This window comes from Mesoplodon densirostris, chromosome 2 (genome assembly GCF_025265405.1).
Source record: "Mesoplodon densirostris isolate mMesDen1 chromosome 2, mMesDen1 primary haplotype, whole genome shotgun sequence".
In the NCBI taxonomy this organism is placed as follows: domain Eukaryota; kingdom Metazoa; phylum Chordata; class Mammalia; order Artiodactyla; family Ziphiidae; genus Mesoplodon; species Mesoplodon densirostris.
In genome coordinates, this window is record NC_082662.1 from 106,444,184 (window position 1) to 106,469,949 (window position 25,766).

At 36.9% G+C, this 25,766-nt stretch overlaps 1 protein-coding gene across 1 annotated transcript in view; it reads right to left on the minus strand.

The window, feature by feature from the left end:
* Nucleotides 1-25,766, minus strand: part of GDAP2 (ganglioside induced differentiation associated protein 2) — a 71,534-nt gene that overhangs the window by 6,713 nt on the left and 39,055 nt on the right. The window contains exons 7-12 of the mRNA XM_060090361.1: nt 23,240-23,399; nt 21,061-21,217; nt 13,014-13,090; nt 12,179-12,255; nt 9,034-9,173; nt 8,677-8,731 (exon numbers count right to left, since the gene is read on the minus strand). Coding sequence (XP_059946344.1) covers nt 8,677-8,731; nt 9,034-9,173; nt 12,179-12,255; nt 13,014-13,090; nt 21,061-21,217; nt 23,240-23,399 — 666 coding nt within the window. The remainder of the gene's footprint in view (nt 1-8,676; nt 8,732-9,033; nt 9,174-12,178; nt 12,256-13,013; nt 13,091-21,060; nt 21,218-23,239; nt 23,400-25,766) is intronic.

The following is a 25,766-nucleotide window of genomic DNA, read 5'->3' on the forward strand; positions in this document are numbered from 1 at the left end:
CAAAGAAACACATGAATACCTATCACAGGCAAGGAGCTGTGCTACGTGGAAAAAGGTATAAAATTACGGAACTAGAAGGGACTACACAGGGTATTTGTGTTCCACCATCTCTTACCTCAGGACCTTTTAACATGCTGCTCGTTTAGTCTTGAAACCCTTTTCCTCAATTCTTTGCCTGGCTAAGAATTGTCCTTCAGAGTTCAGGTCAGAACTCACCTCTGTGAGGAAGCTTTCACTGTGTACCTACACTCCAGCCAAAGCTGGAGAAGCAGCTTCCCTCTAAGTGTTCCAACAACACCGTGTTTACTCATATTACTACATAACTGACACTCTGTGTGGTAGTAGCTGATTCTCTCAATAGGCTAAATTCCCCCGTGTGGGGATTCTCTTCTTCAATACCATATTTATAGGAATTTATAGGGTCTAACTAATGCTCAACATGAAAAGTAAGCAATTCAATATGTGTTGAGAGAATTAACAAATACTTTCTGGACTTACTACTTTAGTACTATTTAGGGATGGTCGAATGTTCCTTGATTCTACAAAAACAAGTTGTACTTCAGTCTGGGCCTCAGTCTCTTCATCTACAAAATGAGCAAGTTGGACTTCAATGATTTTTAAAGTCCCTCTTAGTTATACAGTTCTATGAAAGGACTCTTGACTATGCTGCATGTATTGACACAGTGAGCTGGTGGTGGTAAATTCAAAGAGAAGGCTGGGTTGGGGAAGAATGGGCAGTGATCTTAGGCACACACTCTTTGAAAGACAAACACATTTCTCTGTTGCATTTTCTCCCATTACCTCCTTTACATTCTTTTGGCATTAGCAAGAGAAAATTACTCAAAGTAGACAGAAGTGGAAACCCAGTTAAAAGTTTTCCATTCAGGGAGACCCAAGAGCATTGTCTTCAGTTTTTTTCATTTTATTTTTATGTAGCTCAGCTTTTAATTTTCAATTATTTACAACATAAGTCACAGATATACATTTATTTAGGTAAACTTGCTTTACTCAGTGTCTACTATTTTAAAAAACTGAATTAAAAATTTGAAAAAAAGGCTGCTATGATATTCTGTGAACGCTAGAAATTCTCTCATCCAATTATTCACAAATGCACAGCCAAGAACATGGGATCACAAGACAACATCAACTAGGAAAAGATTGTTCACACATGTATGCACTTAAGTCATCTACTAGAGCCAAAATCAACAGTGGGTTTAAATACTATTAGTTCACGTTCTATTAGTGAACTTCAAGAAAGAAAAAGAGTAGTGATTTATATGAGCAGTCAACTTATCACGTTGGGTGGAGTGCTCTGGAAAAGATCTGAGAAGTATGGAAATCAGGACAGTGATTCTATTGTTTTATTATCCCTTGATTTCATCTCATTATTTTATAATTACAACCACTCCGTTTAGTTTTTGATTTAGTATAAACTAATGGTGGGTTTCATTACACATGGGTTTTACTTTCTCAATCCTCCATCATTTTCTCCATCCCAAAATATTATGAAAGGTAACATAATGGCTTTCACTTTATACATCTGCTCTTCAGCCTCTGCCTACCTGCCATTCGCACTGACTTCTACCTGAAGCAATTCCAATGGTGTGACAACCAACGCTAGTGACTCTAACACCGAAATTTCTGGTAATGTCTATCCATTGGTGTGGCAGTGGGGGAAAGATAGCTATTCATTGACTCTCTTGTGTGGGGAAGGAGGGGTTAAAGTCAGATCTTAGCAAACAGTGGCTATGTATTCTCGTAAGTGTGGTACAGAGGAACACTCTTCGGATAAGTCTGAATTTGTGACAAAAGTAAAAAAAGATTTTTTTCCATTAAAAAATTATGAAAATTCATAATTTGGATGAAAATTCCAACATTCACTAAAGTTGAAAGAATTTTACAGGGAACACTGGTACAGAAATCACTCAGACGATCATTAACATTTTCCTTAAGTTTTCTTCATCATACATCTATCTGTTCCTCTATGCATCTATTAACCCATCTTACTTTTTTGCTGCACCTCAAAGTAAACTGCAGACATCAGTAAACATTCCCCAAATACAGCATTCATATCTTTAACTAGAGTTCAGTGTTTGTTCAGTTTGCTATAAAATTTACATTCGATGAAATACACAGATTTTAAGTGTACTTTTGCTGGTTAGACAGATGTACACACTTGTATTAGCAAAACTCCTATTGAGATACAAAACATCTTCATCACCCTAGAAAGTTCCCTCATGCCCCTCTTCCCAGAGGCAAACATTGTTTTGATTTTTTTTCTACCATGCATTAGTTTTGCCTGCTCTAGAATCTCATATAAGTGGAATTATACAGTATGACTCTTTTATGTAAGGCTTCCTTCACTCAGCATAACGTTTTTAAGATTCCTTCATGCTGCTGTGTATATCTGTAGTATCTATGTTCTCTTTTATTGCCAAGAAATATTCCATTACAAGTATACAGCAGAGTTTACTTATTCATAATCCTATTGATGGACACCTTGGCTGGCAGTCACTGGCTGCTATGATTAATGCTGCAGTGAACATTCCTGTAGAAGTCTTTTTATGCACATATATTTCATTTCACTTGGGTAAATACCTAGTATTGGAATTGCTCGGTCACAGACTAGGCTCGGTCACAGACTGAGTTTATAAGAAACTGTCATAACTTTTTTTCAAAGTGGTCGCAGAAATTCACATTCTGACTTATACTGTAGGAGAATTCCAGCTACTCCACATCATTGGTAATATCTGGTATTGTCAGTTTTTTAAACTTTAGCCATTCTGGTGGCAGTGCAGTGACATCTCATGCAGTTTAAAAAAAAGAAAAAAAAGTTTTATTAAGATATACCCGACTTACAATAAACTGCACATATTTTAAGGATAAAATTTGTTAAGTTGTGACATTACGTATACACCCATGATACCATCATCACAATCAAGAAGATGAACACTGGGAGCTCCTCGGTGGCCCAGTGGTTCAGATTCTGGGCTTTCACTGCTGTGGCCCGGGTTCAACCCCTGCTCGGGGAACTGAGATCCCGCAAGCCACGCGGCATAGCCAACGACAACAGCAACAACAAAACAAAAGAAAGAAAATGAACATACCCATCACTCCTACAGGTTCTCAGGGTCCTCTGTAACTCCTCCCTCCCACCCCTCCTCCCTGTCCACAGGTAACCACTGCTCTACTTTCTGTAGAAAAATTATACATTAGTTCATATTCCCTAGAATTTTATATGAAGGGAATTACATAATATGGACACTCGTCTGGTATGTACACACTTCTTTTATTCAGCGTAAATATGTTGAGATTCATTTGTGTTGTTGCATATATGAACAGTTCATTCTTTGTTCATTGCTGAGTAGTATTCTATTGTATGGATATACCACAGTTTGGTTATCAATCCTCTCAGTGATGAGCATATGGGTTGTTTCTAATTTGGGGCTATAACAAATAAAAGTGCTATGAGCATTTGTGTACAGGCAATGGATATGCTTTCATTTGTTTTGGGTAAATATCTATGAGTGGAATGGCTGGATCACACAGTAGGTGTATGTTTAACTCTTTAAAGAAGCTGCTAAATTGTGTTCCAAACTTTCTATACCATTTAACGTTCTGATCAGCACTATTTGGGAGTTCCAGTTCTTCCACATTCTCACCAACATTTGATACAGTCTTTTAAATTTTAGCCATTCTAATAGGAATGTAACATCTCGTTTTGGTCTCATTTGTACTTTCCTAATAACTAATTGTGCTGAACATCTTTTCATTTGTTTATTTACCATCGTATATTTTCTTTGGCGAAGTATTTTGCACAAATCTTTTTTCCATTTCTAAACTGTTTCCTTATTATTAAGTTTTGAAATTTCTTTATATATTCTAAAGTCCTTTATCAGATAAATGTTTTATTTACAAAGATTTTCTCTCAGGCTGTGGTTGTGTGGTTGATCTTTTCATTCTCTTAGCTATCTTTAAAAGAGCAGAAGTTTTAAATTTTAATAAAGTTCAATTTCTTTTATGGATTGTGCTTTTGGTGTTGTATCTAAGAAATATTTGCTTTACTCAAGGTCACACAAAGCTTTTTCAACTATATTTTCTTCTAGAAGTTTAAAAAGTTTTGTTCTACATTTATGTGATACAGGATATAGATCAAAGTTCATTTTTCTTTTTGGCGTATCGATATCTAATTGGTCCAATATTGTTTGTTGAACAGACTAACCTTTTTCCATTGACCTGACTTTGCACTTTTGTAAAAAATGTTATCCATAAATACGTGAATCTATTTCTGCATTCTTAATTGTGCTCCATTGATGTCTTTGTCTATCTTCATGCCAATACCTCACTGTCTTGAGTACTGTAGCTTTAGAATAAGCATTGAAAGCAGGTAGTGTTGGTCCTCCAACTTTGTTCTTCTTTTCCAAAGTTGTTTTGACTATTTTAGATTCTTTGCATTTTAATTGAATTTCTACAGAAAAAATCTTGTTGAAATTTTGATGGGGGTTGAATTGAATCTATAGCTTTAGAAAGAACTGACAATTTAACAGTATTCAGTTTTCTAATTCATAAATACAGTATATGTCTTCATTTATTTAGGTCTCCTTTAATTTCTCTCATTGTTTTGCAGTATACATAACTTGTACGGTATATTATACAAGTCTTTCATATCTTTTGTCATATTTATCCCTAAGTACTTGGTATTTTTGATGCTAGTTTAAATTATATTGCTTTTAAATCTCCATTTGTTTCTTGCTAATATATATAATAGATTTTTGAATATTGATCTTAAACCCTGAAACCGTGCTAAAAGTTACTCATCAGTTCTAGTAGCATTTCTGAGGATATCATAGGGTTTTCTACATAGATAATCATGTCATCTATAAATGACAATCAAGAGAGCATTATTTACTCCTTTCTAAATCTATATGCATTTTGTTTCTTTTTCTTGCCGTATTACACTAGCTAAAACCTCCAGTACAATACTGAATACAAGTGGGGATAGTAGACATTCTTGCAAAGACATATTAAAAACTGACATACTCTTCTGTTTGTCTCCATTAAAGAAAAAATTTCAGTAGCTACTGGATGAATAAAAAAATAAATGGATGATGAGATTTTGGGAAATAGTCAAGCACTTCTTCCTTATGTGCTATAGAAAGAAAAAAATAGCCACATGCTGAGCATAACAAAATTAACTTTTCCAATAAGGAAAACGGTTAGGAAGGTTAATAATATATTATCTGATGAGACCATGTAATCAGAACTCAACTGAAAGAAGAGTAGGAAAGACAAAGTGATTTAATTGACTGTTCACACATTTTACTTTTTTTTTTTAAGCCTTGCCAAGCAGTGTTCCCATAAGCATAGCACTTTCTACTGTGCTGTTCTAACACTGAGGGACCAAAAAGAAATTTGCAATTTTTGAAAGAATTATTAAAATACTTCATGCAAAATTTAAAGATGGTATTTCAATGACAGACAATTTTGTAAACAGTGACAAATCCCAAAGTGGAAAACATTCTCACTGAAGCCTTCACTCATCTTAGTTATGAAATTTAATGAGGACTTTTCACTACTTATCTTACTTTATTTCTCCATAGTGCTTTAAAATAATAACTATTTCTACCATCTCTGATGCTTTTCCCATCGACTGGCTTCCACAGCATTAGCCAATCTTAGTTCTCCTGCTGCTTTTTGATTACTTCTTCTTGATCTCCTTCCCAGATCCCAGGGCTCTGTCTTTAGCTGTCCTCTTTGGTCTAAGTCTGTGATTTTATTCATTAACACTTTTAAAGAGTTAAAGCTCTATTTACTTGATGATGCTCTCAAGTTTACATCCCAATCCATGGTCCCTACATCTGATGACACCTGGGAGTCATGGATGACACAGTCCTTTCTCTCACCCGTACTCATTTAATAAATCACTAAATCCTGGGATTTTACACCCAAATAATAAGTCATCTTTTCTCCAAACCGCACTGATATATTCAGATTCTTTTTTTTCTTTGCCTAGACCAGGGGTTGGCAAACTTTTGCAAAAGCCCCTATAGTAAATAGGACATATTTTTGGCTTCTTATATTATTATAAGAAAATTTCACTAGGCAGGCCTGAAGGCACCTGGAACAGTGCTATACTGGAGGCAGGACAACGTGAATACTGATTAGGTTGTTGCTGCATCCTTTGAGGTAAGAGATGATGGTGGGATGAACTAAAGTAGAGGCAGTGGGACTAAAGACACAGGCATAGAATTGGACAATAGTAAGCACACAGAAGTGATGCAATATGATGAGAATGAGGTAAGGCAAGTACCCAAGGATGCCTCCCTTGTTTCTGACTTAGGCATCTGGGTAGACAGTGGTCCCATTTACAAAGACAGGGAATACAAAAAGCAGTTTGGGAGGGAGTGGGAGATGATGACTTGAGTAGTTCTGTTTGCAAAATGTTGAACTTCAGGGGCTTGTAAGATATCTAAGTGAAGATATTTGATCAGAAGTTCAACAAGCAGGTCTAAGCACAGGAATGATGATGATGGCTAACATTTACTGAGTGTTTATTGTATGTCAGATAATGTTTTAAGCGTTTTACATGTATTAACTAATTTCATCCTTCTGACAACTACAGAAGGTAGGTACTACTATTATCCCCACTTTACAGAAGATGAAATTAAAGCACAGAGAGGTTACATAACTTGCCTGAGAAAACAAGTTGGTAACTGGTAGAGCTGGGATTAGAACCTACATTACCTGAATTTCAAATCCATGCTTTCACAAACATTAGACTTTACTGCCTCTCCAGACATATACTTGGGAATTGCATATATTTTGGAGGGTTACTGAAAACACAGGAATGAAAAAAAAAGTATGGAATGAAAGAAGTCAGAGGATTTGGGGACACTAACACTCAAATGATGAGCAGAGAAAGAGGGAACCGCAAAGGAGACTGAGAAGGAGTGGCTAGAAGTAGAAGAAAAACTAGTCAGGGTAAGTTTCAAAGAAGCCAAGACAAAGTGTTTCAAGGGAGAAGTGATAACTGTGCTTAAGGGTATAGGGAAAAGAGAAATTACTGGTGTTTTTAGTGTGAGCAGCTTTAGTTGCCATAGTGGGATCTGAGCCAGACTGGAGTAATTTCAGGTGTATGACAAATGGAGATGGGGAGCAGAGGGCACAGATTACACTAAAAAAATTTTGTTGTAAAGGGGAAGAGAGATAAGTGGAGGCTTTAGCATGTTTAAAAATTGATGAGTTAGATCCAGAAAAATGGGAGATAAGAAAGAGGACAATTGCTGAAGAGAGGTTCCTGAGGACAGGGAAAATATTCAATATATGTGTAGAGAAGAGTGTAGGCTCTGGAATTCAAATGTCTAGATTCAAATCCAGCCTTTGCTACTTTACAGTTGCTTAGTTTGCAAAAGTTATTTAATCTCTCTAAGCATCAATTTATTTGCCTATCCAGTGGCAAATAGATATATTATAAGGCTTAAACAAGATAACTCATGGGAAGAACTGGCACACAGTAAGTGGTTAGTAAACATTAGCTATTATCACTATGGGATCCAGAGCAGAGGTAGAGGGACTGGCCTTCATTAAGAAGGAACACACTTCTGTGACAGAATAAAAAGAGGCAATGATAGGAAGAGATGGCATGTAAGTTTGGGGAGGGAGGGAGAAGACAGGGAGCTCCTCAGTGATGTTTTCTATGTTCTCAGTTAAGAAGGAGGCAGGGCCATCTGTTGCAGTGAGGAGCTGCTGGTAGGACAGAGCTTGAGGGGAGCACACAGCCATGCTGGGACACTGTTCAGTGAAGCATCAAAGGACCGCTAGCAGTGAATGCCCCGCGAGTCTGCTGAGAAGCCCAAATTCACATGGCTCTATGATTTCTCCATCACTGCTCAGCAACCCAGATAAGGGAGCGAAGAAAGCAGGATGATGGAATAGCTCAAGATCAGGTTTGGATGGGCAAGTGTGATGGAAGGGTAAGAGGTCATAGGTTATTTCAGACATAGGTTATTTATTGACAAGAGTGGCTGAAGTGATGGAACATGAGTTTTAGGCTGGATAGGGAAGAAAAATAAAGATTAAAAAAAATAAAAGAAGATATTTTCAGAAAAAGTAAAAGGACCAAAGGACTAGATACCTTGACGAAATCAAGATGCAGGATTAGATATTAGGGATGTAATTATGAGCAAGACAGCTATATAGTAACTCTCAGAGATCTGGCAGGCTAACACATAAGGTAGAAAATTAAACTAGTAATTAGAATTAAAAACAATGAAAGAACACTAGAAAATCTTAAGGAACTACAATGCAGGAGTACCTACTAGTGGCAGGATTGATCAGAGAGGTTTTTTTTACAGAAAGTAATTGTTGACCTGAGCTCTGAAGGATAAATAGGAGTTAGCCAGGAGCAAGGGCAGAAAAAAGCCCAGATTAACAAAGAGCACGAAGAGGCAAGGACTGAGGGACTAGAGGCCTGTTAAGATCGCCTACAAAGATACTGGAGTTACATGGGACCAAAATATTAGGACCACAACTCAAGATCACTTAAAAAGGAAGGGTAAACAAAGAAATCAGCAGTCACAACGGTGATAGAATGAATTAAGATGATGAAATATATCTTAATACGCAGGCATGTAGTGCACTTAAATTCAAGATTTAGCTAAAAAGAAAAATACCTACCTTTGAACGAAATGTCGGATGAACAAAATAAACAGCCTTCAAATTCCTCTTGTACCTGATTGAAAATTAAAAAAAAGGGTCAGTATAAGCCATGTCTAAAACCAGTCACCATTATGAACAGTTAACTCTTTTTCCAGGTGTTTAAAAGCAGGAAAAAGTTTACATACGAATTTACTTTGATACAAAATAAACTGGAGTTAAGGAGGGCCTATTATTAAAATATCCAATCTAAGTAAAATAAAAATCTTAGTTACATGAACTATCCTTTCACAAAATACACAACGCTGTTTGCTATTGCTTAATACTCGGAAAGAAAAAAGCTGCCTTCCCCCTTCATAATTTGAGAAGATAACTAACTTGACATCAACAACATCGTAGAGTTTCTTCAGGAAGTCAGAGTCCAGGTGATTGTATTCACTGGTCAGTGTGTGAAAATACACTAATACGTATTCCTTCACAGCAATGTGATCCATTACATGGATAAAATATAAGAGAGCCTAGAAGAAAAATAAAGATAATGATCATTTTGTACAGTGGTCTATTTCACAGATGCCAAGAGAGAAAAAAACCCAGAAGATTAATCTAATCTGTGCCTCAGGCACTGCAGAGAGACATCTCAGACTAACCAGTACCTCTTTAAAAAGATCTTCAGGGGAAGTGTCTCATGCCAGTGTTTAGTAGTTCACATAATGCTACAGTATGGTCCCTTTCTGTCTTGTTCTAAGTGATGGAGGAGAACCACCAGTCTCCATCCTTTCAAACAACTCTTCATATACTCAAAAGAGCTCTTCAGTCAACTACCAGGTTTTCCCTCTCTGGAATAACGGTATCAAAACCATTAGAAGGAGAATTTCTAGACTTTTAATCATTCTTGAAGGTTCTACCTGCATTTGGTGAAAGTCTTTGCAGTCTCCACTAAGAAACGGACTAATGGCTCTCATGTAACCAAGAATTACTATACAAGGACATTAGGAGTGATGCCTCACATGGCTCACTTTGAGGGCTAATTTTGTTAGCAACTTTCATTTTGAACTGAATGAGGAAAATGAGAACAGGTTTAGTGAGGAGACGGCAGTGGGCTGGGCAGCACTTCCCTGCTCTGCCTCAAACTTAATGTGACCTGGATCAGTTAGAGGAATATGCCATTACAAGAAGGATGCAATTTAAGAGAAACCTTAAACACAAAGCAGAGACACGATATGGGCAGGACCAGCATGACCCAGTGGTGTAGCTATAAACCATGACAAAGAGGAAGCTAAGAGGTAACAACTGAAGGATTACTATCAAACAGGTTATTTCCCCATTCCTCCTCAGGGGAGTCCTTGGCATTAACTTGAATGGACTAACAGGGATTAGTTAGCATGAGTCCAACTGCTACCAGAGCAGACAGAGGAGGGCACTAAGGAAACACAGTATCTTTCCAGTTGCTACCTGGTTTGGACTTCACAATATATATGAAATGATACATCACGAACATCCAGAACACCACGTACGTACACACCAGAATCAAAGGCAGGGGTTTATGCTTTTATTGGGGTATCAATCACATTATTAATGCTGAGAATGAATGTCATACTGATTGTCAGTTGTTTTTTCCCCTGTGTGTATGTGGTTTTTTTTTTTTTTTGCTGTACGCGGGCCTCTCACTGTTGCAGCCTCTCCCGTTGCGGAGCACAGGCTCCGGATGTGAAGCCTCCGTGGCATGTGGGATCTTCCCAGACCAGGGCACGAACCCGTGTCCCCTGCATCGGCAGGCGGACTTTCAACCACTACGCCACCAGGGAAGCCCTGTGTATTTTTATTATTATTTCTGCTCTTACCAGACTGCTTCTGGTCCTCTTTCTATCCACTCACCACCTCCTCCCCAAGGCAATCAAGATATCCATTTTCAGCTTCAAATTCCCCGTCTTTAGCTTGAATCTTTTTCATTATAAAGAGTACAGCCATATGACAGAAAAATGTAGAAAACAAATTCTCCCTAAAACTATGAAATCCATTTTGAGATACTGATATGCATAAACTCGCACCATGCCCACCCTCCCCCACAGAAAGGTCAATGTACATACAAGCTGTTGTTTCTTCTCCTATTGATATTATACCATAAACATTTCTCTATAGTACTTGCCTCTATAACCATAATTTTTCAGGGTCACAGAACATTCCATTTGTGGATGCGTAATAATTACCTGTTAGGAATTTAAGTTATAATTTGGGCCACAAATGAGCCTGTGAGTAACATGCCCGATCCAGGGCTTCCACAGTTTTTTTTACCCAAACACCAGTGACCAGGAGTTTAAGGGCTTAGCCAGATACAATTATCCGCTTTTGCACAACTGTGTTTTATCTTAAAATTGTATTTAATTTTTACACTTTTGAGTACATTTTTTTTTTACTATGGTTAAGAATTATTTATTAAAGTGATTCTCCTCCTTTGCAGTCTGTGTCTATTACAATTGTTCTAGGAAGATCTACATATTTATCCCGTGGATTCAGTTGTCCCTTGCCCAAGTATTCCAATTTGGGCAATTTCTGGGCCTATAGCTACTTTCAAACCTAGGATTATTTCCTTAGTACAAATTCTCAGAAATGGAATTAATGGGTCAGTGGGCGTGACCACTTTGACAGTTTCAATTCATCTTTGGTAACAATGATTATTATTTAAAAGTAATGGCTAATTTTGATGACAGTCCCAGCTTGACCATGTAGGGACAAGAAAACTCCCCCGCCTGACATGGAGGAGAAAATGACAACAGAAGCGTGATGTCTACTCAGAATGAGGAAGAAGGTGGTCTTCTCCCCCTCACCACTTTTCCTTTAATTATAAAAATGCAGCCCGCTAAGGTCTCGGGGTGTGGCACCTTCTTGCCCACCCGCTTGTAAGCCTCACAAGTGTCCTATTCTAATAAATCACTTCTTATCTATCAAAAAAACAAAAAAACAAAAAAAGTAAAAGTAATGGCTAGTTTTGAAGGTGAAAAAAGAGATCTCATTTTAATTCACTTTTTTTTTTTTTACTACTAATCAGGTTGAACACTTTCTTGTTTACCAGTAATACCATTTCTTCTGCTATGAATCATCTATTTCTGTCCTTTACCTCCAAAAGAAGGGATTACGAAATTATGACATCTTGGGTTAACTACTTCTTCTCTTCAGAGAGATAAAAGAGTTAATGTTTCTTGTTTCAAGAAAAGCAGAATTTGATTATTAGTACAGTTATAATACAAAATGAGTCCAACCAAAAACTTGCCAGTTACATAATAGCCAAAACAAAGCAGCTGCATTTTTGGAGATCACAGTATGGCAATTCAGTATTTCCGTTTCTCCCAGCGTGCAAAACCAAACCCCTTACTGAAATGCTATGTGCCAACTTGCAGAATCAGGGCTGCTACTCTATCACAGATACTCAATTCTGTCTCATATTCTAAGCCCTGATTCCAAATTCATGTCCTACTTATTTTTTAAATCAACGTTATTTATAAAACAAAGCTTTTTAACTGCTTACCTTGTCCATATCTATTAATGTTACAGGAATGTTTCTTCCAACTACCACCATTACCGTGCGACCACAGTTATCAACACCTACAAACAGGAAATGTAATCAGCACCCAGAAACTTTATTCCAAGAATATCATCTGTCCTGGGCTCTGACGTTATAAAAATATTCTACCAAATGTAAAAGACTGAAAACCAGGAACATAAGTTTTTCAGATTTCATCTTCAGATTTCTTTTACTATGTGGAAAACATCCCCTTTCTTTTTTTTTTTTTCCCCAGCTTCATGAAGTTTTGATGACTGCCCTTACTTTTAAAATAAGCCCTCTTACAGGTTTTAAATCAGGGACAGCCAAAGGTAAGGTTGAGGGTAAAGATTTTTTTATAAATAGCTTTTTGTTTAAGCATACTACAACTTTTAATAACATCAGTGATCCAGGAAAAACTAAATGGAACTCAAATCTGAAAATTAACAAGTACTGCCTGGAAAAGAAATATAAAGGGGGAATCTGATAACTTTCACTGTCTCTGTTATTTATTTATGTAAGGTTTGAATTTTGTACAGCAGGATTATAGTACTTTTAAAAGTAGAAAAAAATTAAAAGATAGGAAAAAGGACATTGAGAAGAAATGCAGTTGGCCAATGTAGAATTACTAGCTGAAAATCTTATAGGTTGAGATGTTACTTTGAAGATCTTGATGATGAGCAAAAACTATCTTCATTGTACAAAAAAAATCTATTCAGAGATAAAATGGACAAAATCAGAGAAAAGTGAAGTCTCTAATAGCATGCTAAGTAAGGTTCTTAATCAGTAAAAGAATAAGTTACCATATCCTTAAGCTCACCTGTTTGGTATAAGGCTTTTAGAGAAGCAATATCAGATAGATCCTCAGATCTTGCTTGACACAACCAGCGATTATAACTAGAGAAATAAAGGATATAATTATTATAATGAACAGTTGTAAATTTATAAATGAGACCTGTTTTTATCTGTGTGTTCCTAAAGAATGATGTCTTATTATAATAAGAAAGGAGTTAAAGAGGCTGTTACACTATGCAGAATCTGTACTGTTATTGATTAAAAAAAATGAGTTACTGAGAAAGGAAGGTATTCACACTAGATGATTTTTAAAAATCCTTTATGAGAAAATGAAGACTACTTATATAATTGGCTAAGATACCAAGTACTCAAACTAACATTGTTTTTAAATACTGTTATCTTCCCCTACTAAAAAAAAAAAAAAAAAGCAAAGAAGGCCTAAAGCAATAGCAGTTCTCCACAACAGATGTTCACTCATTCAACAAAGACTTATTGAGTGCTTACTACACAAGAGGTATTGAGAATACTCTAGTGAACAGACATGGTCAGACCCTCAAGAAGTTTACTTTTCAGAAGAAAAACAGGTAAGTGTTGTACATGTTATGTTGGACCATAAAGAAAGTAGGTAATTTTTTCTGGGAAGTCCAGGCTTATTTAATGACTGGCTAATAATCAAAGTAGCTGTACTGATACTCCATATACCAGATCATAGAGATGGCAGTTTGGCTTTGGCTAAGAGGATATTGAAACTGGAAGAAACATAAAGATCTCAAAGAGTGGAAGCGATCTGAAAAAGGTCAAATTAATCTTAGAGTTACCAGTTAATGGTAGAGTTGAATTTGAAGTTGCACTCAAGTCTCCAGTTTGCTGGAAAGGTCAGTACTTTTTCTACTATTTCATACTTGGTTTCTTAAAATTCAAAGTGCCACTTACTTAATTGTGAAAAAAGCTTTCAAGGTACCTAAATGCATGAAAAGCAACTTTGAAGCATCTAGGTCACATATGGCAACATCCCACAACATAAAAACAAACAAACAAACAAACAAAACTAAACCAGAAGAGAGGATACTTGGGTCCTCACGCTATCACTTCCTATGCAATCTCCGTAAAGTAGTTTCACCTCTATGGACCTCAGTTTCCTCATTTGCAAAACGGTGTTTATGTAGGACACCTTTCAGCTACGAAGTACAATCACACAACTAAGGATATTTAATAGGAAGTCTATTACATACGGATTGTAATCAACAAGTGATATGCCTGCTAGTTTCACAGAAATTGTTATTGTTTGTGAAAACAATACTTAGAATTGCATAGTTCTATAGTCTATGTTTTTAAATTTAGAAACGTGCCCACCTGTGCAAATTGAATTCAAAGACAATAACTTATAATTTTAGTTTAAGATATAATTTGCAAGTCAAGAAAGGATCTGTGTTTATTGTAGTTCTCCCTATTCATATGTACTATTCCATATTTTCATACAGAGCTATTTCCTACGTTATTTACACTAACTCCCCTATTGTCCTGCTTTCTAATTGTTTTATGATTAAGCCATCTCCACATCAAGACTAAACAGAATAATATGTCTTAAATGTCTTATGAGCACTACACGTCATGGCACAGAACATGTAACAGGAATTCAGTAAATACCTGTTACTTTCTATACTCTCTGTGTATTCATTAGCTCATTTTCAAAGATTTATGGAATAAATGCAATGCCTGCATCATAGCAAGGACTCAAATCTTTGTTGAATAAAATAATAAACATGAGTATTATTCAAGGTATTTTGGAGGCCTGAGAAGAATAATAAAAGGCCCTTGGCTTCAGAGTTTAAGGTTGAATATATGAGACAGACATATTACAAAGACAACTAACATTGTAATAAGACCCAGTGAGATAAGCAATACAGCAGACATCTAAATACTGTATCAATCAAGTATGTACGCTAAGGTGGGGACTGGCAGGGGTAGGAGTGGGGGTCGGGGGTGGAGTGAGGGGAAGTGGAGGCAAGGTCCAGGCCTGTTATAGAACTAACTTCTCCCTTCTTTATATCACAAAGATCAGCACAAGGCTTTACCCACTCACTGCAATATTTGCTTCTACTCTGTCGGACCTCAAGATAGGGACTATATCTTAGTTGTCTCTATATTTCTAGCAAATTTCTAGGGTAGTTCCTGACACTCAGTAACTATGTATTCAATGAACTGTGAAGAAAAAAAAATTTTTAAATTGGAACTCAGATGTACAAAATAGAATTAATTAACAGAAGCTTTTCCTGACTTCATGCAACTATCCCACACTAGACTTAGTTAAAGTCCTTGTTATACACTCTTATTGCACCTCGTAATTTAAAAACATTTTTCATACAATAATTAGTTTAACATTTCTCTCCTTTGCAAGACCCTAGGCTCAATGAGGCCTGGGGCTGTATCTGTCTTGTGTGACACTTTATTATGTTTCTAGCTTGGCACATTAGTAAGGGCTCAATAAATATTTAATAATGAATGAGATTAAGTTTTTACTGTGAGAAATGACATAAGAGTTATAGGCAACTGGATCTTAAGCCAACCAAGGAACACTAATGAAAAAGAAGAAAGTTCTTGTGAAATAATTTTAAGAGTGATATGCCCAAACTGTGTCACAACTGGATGGAAGACCTGGAAATGTTAATCAAGACCTAGACAACATATCTAATTATTTTAGATGTTCAAGCGAATTATTACACAGAGACAAGACAATGCTATGAAAGGAATGATCTAACCCTATAGCCGATCCATGTGACCATTGGTTTTGTTACTGAAGGAAGAATTGAAGGCTTTCAAAAAGATAATTCTAACTAAAGATCTACTTACTTCCTAAGAGATTTAAAAAAAATTATCATTTGTTCAACTTGATCAACAAACATAACAGAAACCAAACTCAACCTGTGTAAATAAAATCCTGATTTAGAAAGAGTAAGAGAAATAAAAATTTAAAACTACAGTCTTAAACATGTAGCCATGGCAGAGTATGTAAACAGATGACCTACAGCTCAGTTATATAGTAAACTCCTAAACGATTAGTCATCAATTCCCAAACTTCTGAGTCTCAGGACCCTTTCATATTTATGTCAGTTACACCTACCAATATTTACCATTTTAGAAATAAAAAGAGAGATTTATAAAAAATATTTATTGGGCTTCCCTGGTGGCACAGTGGTTGAGAGTCCGCCTGCCGATGCAGGGGACACCGGTTCGTGCCCCGGACTGGGAGGATCCCACGTGCCGCGGAGCAGCTAGGCCCGTGAGCCATGGCTGCTGAGCCTGTGTGTCCGGAGCCTGTGCTCCACAACGGGAGAGGCCACAACAGTGAGAGGCCCACATACCGCAAAAAAAAAAAAAAAAAAAATTATTAATTCAAAAATAATGAAAACCTATTATGTGAACACAAATAACTTTTTATTTTTAAATAAGCTATATTTAGGGAGAAGAGTTACACTCTTACATTTTTGCAAATCTCTTTAATTTATGCTTGATTCTTACATCTGCTTCTGCATTTAACCTACTGCAATATCATACATTAAGCACTCTCTGGAAAACTACACTGAACACTACAAGAATGAGAATGAAAAGAGCAAATAAGTCTTAGTAAGATTATAAAAAGAGTTTTGCCCTCATGGTCTCTCTGAAAGGGCCTAGGTTTCCTGGGTCACACTTCTGAGCTGCTGACAAGATCTCATCTTTAATTATCACAGACATGGGGCACAGGAATAGGAAATTTGAAAATCTTTTGATTCAGATGTAACTTATCACTCAAGGGAAGTGAGTGGCAGGGGTACCTACCACGCCTTTGTTTCTTGGTTCAAGCTCTGGGAACCACAGGCTGTGCTCTTCCCCAAGCCTGTAGCTATGTGTTAATTGGATGCGCACAACCTGAGCACCGCACAGAACACACCATGACATGTGAAGGTAGTGTGGCTCACTCATGAATTTCTAGACTAGAGAGACTACTTTCTTTATCTGTATATTTCAGTTCTAGAATATTATCTTGTACAGAGTAAATATCCAATGTTTCCTGAACCGACTGGAAACTGTCAACTATGTGACTAACTTGAATCTCAAGATCATGGCCTTCTACCAAAAAGGACAATGCTTTACATGCTGTATTCATATTCCTTCCTAGAAGCTACCCCTTTGCTGATGACCCCTTTCCAGAAAGCATGGACTCAGTAAATACAGATTCATTTTAAACTGGCTTGAACTAGTCATTATTAAGTCATTATTAAGTCATTATTAAGTGAAACATTATTAAGTCATTATTAAGTGAAATCTCATTAAAGAGAGCAATACAGACAGGCAAGTATCTAGTCCAGACACAAACAAATGCCACTTTATCTGTATCACTCATGCAAAAATGAAAAAGGTGTGTGTGTGTGAGATAGAGACAGAGACAGAGAGAGACAGAGAGAGGGAAAAGAGAGAGGAGAGAATAAGATAACTGATTTGAGAAAGGTGGTAACAAAGCAGTTCTCTGTATATGAAAACAAAATGTGTCTGGTCCTTTCCCAGCTTCTCTGAAGCTGGTCTGTGTAGGTGCTTGGAAATGGTAGTAGAGAAGGGAGATGAGCTGCAGTAGCCACCTTGAAGGCTCGTCCTCAATTAGCTGTAACTCTGGTCAAGTCACTCTTGGTGATCAATTCACCCTTCTGTAAATTAGAGGGATCAGACCAGATCAGGTACAAAATCATCTAAGAAATCATCTAAGAAACCTTAGAAGGATGATTCCTGAGGCCTTCCCACAGAGGTTCTGATTCAGAAAGTTTGGTGTGGGGCCTATGACTTTTTAGCAAGCACCCCTGGTAATTCTAATGCTTGTACACTTTGTACGACATTTCAGAAAGCTGTATCAGATAATTACCAAAACTCCTTTCAACTATAATGTACTGCTGAGAGACCACAGACCAGTGGTTCTCAAAGTGTGGTGCATAGTCCCAATACTTTTTCAAGGGGTTTTGCAAGGTCAAAACTATTTTCATAATAACACCAAAACATCATTTTTTTTTTCACTGTGTTGACATATGCACTGATGGTGCAAAAGCAACTGTTGGATAAAACTACTGCTGCTTTAGCATGAATTCAGGTGGAAGCACCAGATTGTCCTAGTAGTCATTGTGTTCTTAATTGCCAAAATACTCACAGGAAAAAAAAAGCCAGTTTCATTTAAGAATGTCTTTGATGAGGAAGAAAAAATTATTAATTTTATTCATTAATGCTTGGAAATACATCTTTTTAATATTAATATGTCACAAAATGGGAAGAACACATAAAGCATTTCTGCAGACCAAAGCATGAGGTTGTCCTGAAAAAAAGATCTACTTGTTTGACTTGCAAGATGAATCAGTTGCTTTTTTTCATGGAACACCACTTTTCTTCAACTAATGACTGGCAGACAAACTGTGGTTATTTAACATGAGTATTTGGCAGATGTTTTGTCAAAAATGAATAAAGTGACCCTGCCATTTCAAGAAAAACAACCAACAGTAATTGTTACCAGTGATAAAATTCGAGCTTTAAAATATAGATATAATGTTAGAAAATTTGTATCTACCACCAGAAGCTAACAGTTTCTAATACTTAAGGACTTTTCTGATGAGATCAGTGGTGATATTATCAAATATAAGTTTTTGATATTGTGTAATGTAATGTGTCAATATTTGGAACAACTGAATAATTCAGTGAGTCAATATTTTCCAGAAGACCAACACATCATCTTGTAAATTCATGCTCTAAATTCCTATTATAAAATCTACTCAAAGTGCAGAATAAAACAACACATTTTAATATAACAATACAAAAATTCATAAATGTGGTTTGAGATTCAATATTACAACATTATGAAACTACCATTTATTGAGTTATGGTGTAATATCAAAGAATATCCCCAACTATTTGAAAAGGCTATTAAAATACTCCTTTTTCCAACTACGTATCTGAATAAGGTCAAATTTTCTTCATATACTTCACCCAAATCAAAGTATTGCAACAGTTTGAATGCTGATATGAGAATCCAGCTGTCTTCTATTAAGTCAAACATTAAAATATCTGCAAAAATGTAAAACACTACATTTCTCACTAACTTAAAAAATAGTTATTTTTCATAAAAACATAATGGGTTATTTTTAAATGAATTAACAAATAATTTATCATATGATAAATATTAGTGGGTATAAGCCAGGTAAAAACAAAAGCTCTTTGGGGTCCTCAATAATTTTTAAGCATGCAAAGGGGACCTGAGACCAAACAGTTTGAGAACCACTGCCCTAGTCCAAAAAAAAGGTACCCAAATCTAGTTGTACATGAATCATGATGTGAAAAAGTTTTAAAATATATATAGAGGCCAAATCCCAGTCATGTGAGGGAAAGCCCAGTCACTGTATTTAAAGAAAAATGTTTGCCAGATGATTCATACACATGGCCAAGTTCAGAAACCACTGAAACTGTCATTCGATTGTGCTTGCCTTTAGAAAAGCTGTTCATTGGTGCCCCCTAGTGACTAATTAGCTTTTGTTCATGAAAATAAAAGGAGAACTGGACTTCCCTGGTGGTGCAGTGGTTAAAAACTCACCTGCCAATGCAGGGGACACAGGTTCGAGCCCTGGTCTGGGAAGATTCCCACATGCCACAGAGCAACTAAGCCCGTGCACCACAACTACTGAGCCTGTGTTCTAGAGCCCGCGAGCCACAACTACTGAGCCCGTGTGACACAACTACTGAAGCCCACATGCCTAGAGCCTGTGCTCCGCAGCAAGAGAAACCACTGCAATGAGAAGCCTGTGCATTGCAACGAAGAGTAGCCCCCGTTTGCTGCAACTAGAGAAACGCCCGTGTGCAGCAATGAAGACCCAATGCAGCCAAAAATTAATAAATATATTTATTTTTTTAAAAAAGGGAGAATAAAGTGAAGACCAGGAACTCAGGAAAAACAAAATTCTAATTCTATAATGGACTCCAGAGATCATCTAGACTGACTCCCACTTTATACATGGAGACTAACAACAGCCACACATCATTACAGTACAGTGTGATAAGTGCTAGGCTATCCTTTGGTTAAGTACAGGATGTAAAAAAAAAAAAAGAAAAAAAAAAAAGCATATGGAGGAGGCATTGATTCCAGACTTCTATTCTGTCTATTCCAACTTATCTCCAGGGAGATAAGTTTCTAGAGGCAATCACTTCTGAGCTGAAACCTGGAGAATAAGCAGGAATTGAAGAACGAGAGTATTCCAGTCAAAAGGGATGGCAAGTACCAAAGCTCAAAGGTAAAATAGACCATAATTTGCTCAGTATTAAAGAGAACAGCAGTGAACAATTTTAAGAGCTTGCTAAGTACCAGGTCCTGTGCTAAGCTCATTACATCTTATTTAACACTCACAACAATCCTATGAGATGTTATCTCCCTCAACCAACCCTATAAGATAATGAATATTAATCAATTATGGTGTATGATTTTTCCTTTCCTTTAACATTTTTTGAAAAGCAGCTAGTTTTCCAAGGACTGTTTGTTAATCCTTGGACAAGCTTACCCAGAAGTACAAAAGCTGCTTTTCTTTATGTTTCAAAAAGGAGTTATTCAGAATTGCTTTAGAAAACACCTAAAAGAAATGGAATGGCTTTATAAGGTCCCTGGGATAAATCAGGGGGAAATAAAGCTCTTTTAACGTTAATACAACCATAGATTATGCTTTAACTATAAGTATAGTAATGTTACATAAAAACTTTGTAACTTGGTTTTTTCCTTCCCCTATTTTCTGCTTTTAGAATATAATCTCACCCAAAGACACTACAATCGCAGTAGAAAGAGTAGGAGCTCTGAAATCAGAGATGCATCTGAACACTGACTTCATCACATACTAACGGTGTCCACTGATAAATTAACTTTGAATTTCTGCATCTACAAAGTGGGGACATATCTTTCTTAGTGGATTGTCATGAAGAATAAATGAGACCACGTTACGTGTAGATCATTTAGCAGAGGTAGGCCCCTTCTTCTTTCTCATGTCCTTATGTGTCTGCCAGTCCAAAGGGGTTTGCCTTACTTTCTTTGATGCTGCTTCTGCAGGGCTGCCTCTGATAACTGTCCTTGAAGGATGAGTCTTCTTTGCTTATCAATATCTCCTTCCATTCGAGCAAAAGCATGAGAGCCAATGAAAGAGAGATCAACTCCCAAGCCTTCATCCTCCTCTTCTTGGTTGTCTGCAACAAAAATACTATCAATAGAGATGGCAAAACTTGACAGTAAACGCTACAAACAGATTGTGAATGCTGCTATAGGGATGAGTGCACAGAAGCTCAAAAAAAACAGGGTTAAGGTTATTTTTTGAGAATGAAACTGAAATCAGATTCAGGCATTTGAAGAACAGAAATAATGAAAGAAACCACCTGTCCATGTAGGATGGAAGTTTTAGGAACACATGAAATCAAATCAAGGGGACCTAGGTGTAACCTTAGGAAGAAAAGAGTAGAATGTAGTAATAAACAAAAAGATAGAAGCAATTATACTGTATGTGGGTTTAAAGATGAACTGTAGCACAATATCTAACGAAAGAGAAATATAAAGAAAAATGTTTGGGGTCATTTATCCAGAATTGTTTAAGAAGGGAGTACTTGACTGGCTGGTACATAATCTTCAGTCCTTTTGTCAGGTAACTCCTGAAGGAAGATGGATGGACCAGGATCTCAGGGTGTGATCCACATTCACTAAGATATGTTTTGACTAACGTTCTGATCTTCTACACTGGTCATGCCTACATAATCATTCTGGTACATAAGAGTTACAGTTCTCACTACAAATTAATGTTACCTTTCTGATTTATCCATATGATCATTTTACGTTTGGCTAGCAGCCAGTCCCTTGGGAATGAATCATCTCTTAATGTGTTCCTCACTGCCTCACTAGATCTGTTTAAAAAAATTATTTTTTAAAGAAAGAAAAGCAAACAGACAAACTCCTTGGACCATGGCAGGGGAGCTCCCCAAGGCAATGCCACCACCTGAGGCCATTCAGCTGGGACCTCCTCACATCTATACCACTGCTCCTCAAACTGTGACAGGCAAGGGCTGAGTGTGCCTTTATTAAAAAAAATACCCATAAATGAATCTTCTCTCAATCCCTCAGGTAAGGCTGATTTTACATCTATTTTAACAGATTCTATATTCTAACTGAAAATATTTATGAACACTAGAGCCTATGAGGTAACAATATTTTCTGAGATATGGATGCAAATCAAGCAGTCTTTGAGGATGGGGGATAGAAGGGAACCTTTTGGCTAATGACTGCCCAGCACTGCTATCTCAACTGATTCTGCTTTTTATTATCCCTTGACATATAAAAAACTTTTACGCATTTAAGAAAAATTATATTCTATTGTGGTAGTCACAATTATGAGGATTTCCAAATGATGCTGGGCACATTTCAAGGCTGTACTCTATTGGTGGCTCCCTAAAAGTACATGAGTACCCCTCCAGGAAAGCTTGGTTCACAGACATTTCCTGATAAAAATATTGGTGATAAAAAAGAGATGAGTAGCCTTCTATAGATTTTAACTTGATGCTATTTAAAAGTGTTCACAGCAGGAATCTCACAGCAATTCTTAAACTGCTGAATTTTGAGATCAAGTTCCAGCAATGAAGCTCGTGAGGCATGTCTCCGATAACATGTATCCAAGAAGATACATGTCTCTCTTAAACATGTATCCAAGAAGATCAGTACAAGCTGTCATACAGAACAGCTTCAGAGGAGCTCCCATCCTACCCTGCTCTACTATCACTTCAATCAACAGGGGTATGTAACCTAAAGAAACAAAACAAAACAGCATTCTTGTTTCAGTATTTAATGTTAGGTATGACTTTCAGAGGACACAGTTGAAGCTGCTGAAAATTTTAGATGATAATATACTTGATTGCTTCCTCAACAGTGTCCTGCATGAAACTATAAACTTCATGAGGGTAAAAATGTTGTCATATCCATCTCTGAATCTCTACTATGTGTGTGTGTGTGTGTGTGTGTATATATATAAAATACATATATATGTTTTTTAAATTTAAAGAATAAACCTTAACAAGAATAAGACTCTAAAAACACCTAAGTTGGTCTTGATCTTAGTGTCACACTAATAACCTCCCAAGGGTCAGGCTGAACTTCCTACTTCTTTGGTGGCTGATGTTTACCAGAGCCTTTGCTTCCTTAAGAGGGAAAGTGAGAAAAGGAGAACTCACCCTCCGGGGCGCCAGGCTTTTCACTTATTCTTATCTGCCGTTCGGGTACCACAGGCTCCCCTTCTGCATTGCCAATATCTGCAGGTAGGTATGGCAATGAGCAACTCTCCTCCTTTAAGGACCTTGGGAAGTACAGAGGTAGCAGCTTTTGGTAAGTAGCCTGTGTGAGAAAAGCCAAACGTTGTGTGAAAACTAATGAAGTAATGAAGTAATGAAGTAATGAAGCAGGCACCAGCCATGCTCAGTGTTGTTCCTTACACCGTGAAGACAGCCTTCATCACGGAGAAAGACCACACCACTTCTAAGCTCAGACTGTATGCTGCCTGGGACGCTCAATCAGTTCTTGTGTTAAGGATCAGGGCTTGCTAGTCACTCAAGTTGAGCATGATTCCCATCCTGGCAGTTCCAGGTCACTGAACCTGGAATGAAAAGTTCTGTGACCCCTGTCCCCAACCCCTCCTTCGCCTCACTAGTGATATTTGTCTTTCAAGATTCAGCTCAGACACCACTTCCTTAATCCTCAGTGTGCCATCAGGGTCCATTGGACCCAGGTTTAGTTTTTGAGATTTTTTTTTTAACAGTTCTAACTCTTTGTGAAAGATTGCTATTTCATGACTTCCATTCTTTCTTAGAGATTTCTCAAAGAACAAAGATATATCTTACTTAAAAAAATAGAATAAAACTCATTCTATCTTATAATTTCCATATGGGTTGGTCCATTGGACTCATTCTTAAATCCATGATACATTATAGATACTTAGTGCTCTTATATTTTTCCTTTATCTTGAAGCATTTTGCTTTTTCATCATCCTAGAATTATTTTATCATTATTCATCAATTATTCCCAACTATACCAAAAAAGACTACAATAGAATAATAAGAAACCAAAAGAACGATGGAATTGCCTAGGACAGAGAAATCATTATCTGTCAGTTTTCCTAATATGTCACCTGCAATACTGCATCACCTTTCATGTAAATAAGTATATTATATGAGGTACATAAGAAGACTGGATTGTAAGTCAACTGTACTCAATTAAAAAAAGAAGACTAGAGACATCTTTGCAGCCTTTTTAAAAAACAGATATAATTCATGTACCATAAAATTCACGTTTTAAAGTATACGATTCACTGGTTTTCAGTATATTCACGAAGTTGTGGAATCATCACCACTATCTAGTTCCAGAACATTTCATCATCTCAAACAGAAAATCTAAGCTCATTAGCTAGGTCATTCTCCATCCCTCCCTCCCCAAGTCCCTGGCAACCACTAACATTTCTGTCTGTATAGATTTACCTATTCCAGACATTTCATTAAAATGGAATACAGTATATGGTTTTTGTGTCTGGCTTTCTTCACCTAGCATAATGTTTCTAAGGTTCACCCATGCTACAGGATATATCAGTACTTCATTCTTTTTGTAGGTTAATATTCCATTGTATGTATATACCACATTTTGTTTATCCATCTATCAGTTAGTCAGACATTTAGGTTGTTTCCACATTTTGACTGTTATGAATAATGCTGATATGAATATTTGTGTACAAGTTTTTGTGTGGACATATGTTTTCAATTCTATTCTGCATATACCTAAGACTGGAATCTCTTTTTAACTTTTTGAGGAACTGCCGGGCTGTTTTCCAAAGCAGCTGCACAATTTTACATTCTCACTAGCTATGTATGAGGGTTCCAATTTCTCCACATCCTAACTCTTGTTATTGTCTGTCTTTGTAATTAAAGTCACACTAGTGAGTGTGAAGTGGTACCTCACTGTGATTTTGATTTATATTCCCTTAATGGTTAATGTTATAGAACATCTTCCCATGTTCTTGTCTATTCAAAACTTTTGCCCATTTTTTAAGATTTTATTTTTCATAGCAGTTTAAGGCTCACAACAAAATTGGGAAGAAGACAGAGAGATTTCCCATATCCCTTCAGCAGTCTCCCTCACTATCACCAACCCCATCAGAGTGGTACATTTGTTATAACTGATGAACCTACACTGACACGTCTAATCACCCATAGTTTATATTAGGGTTCACTCTTGGTGTACATTCTACAGGTTTGCACAAATGTATAATGACTTGTATCCGTCATTATAGTATTTTCACTGCCCTAAAAATCCTCTGTGCTCTATTCATCCCTCCCCCATCCTCCAGCAACCACTGACCTTTTTATTGTCTTGGTAGTTTTGCCTTTTCTGGAACATCAGATGGTTGGAATCATACAGTATGCAGCCTTTTCAGATAGGCATCTTTTTTTTAAAAAAAATAAATTTATTTATTTTTGGCTGCATTGGGTCTTTGTTGTTGCATGCGGGCTTTCTCTAGTTGTGGCGAGCGGGGACTACTCTTTGTTGCAGTGTGTGGGCTTCTCATTGCAGTGGTTTCTCTTGTTGCGGAGCATGGGCTTCTAGGCACGCGGGCTTCAGTAATTGTGGCATGTGGGCTCTAGAGCGCAGGCTCAGTAGTTGTGGCACGTGGGCTCAGCAGTTGTGGTTCATGGGCTCTAGGCGCGTGGGCTTCAG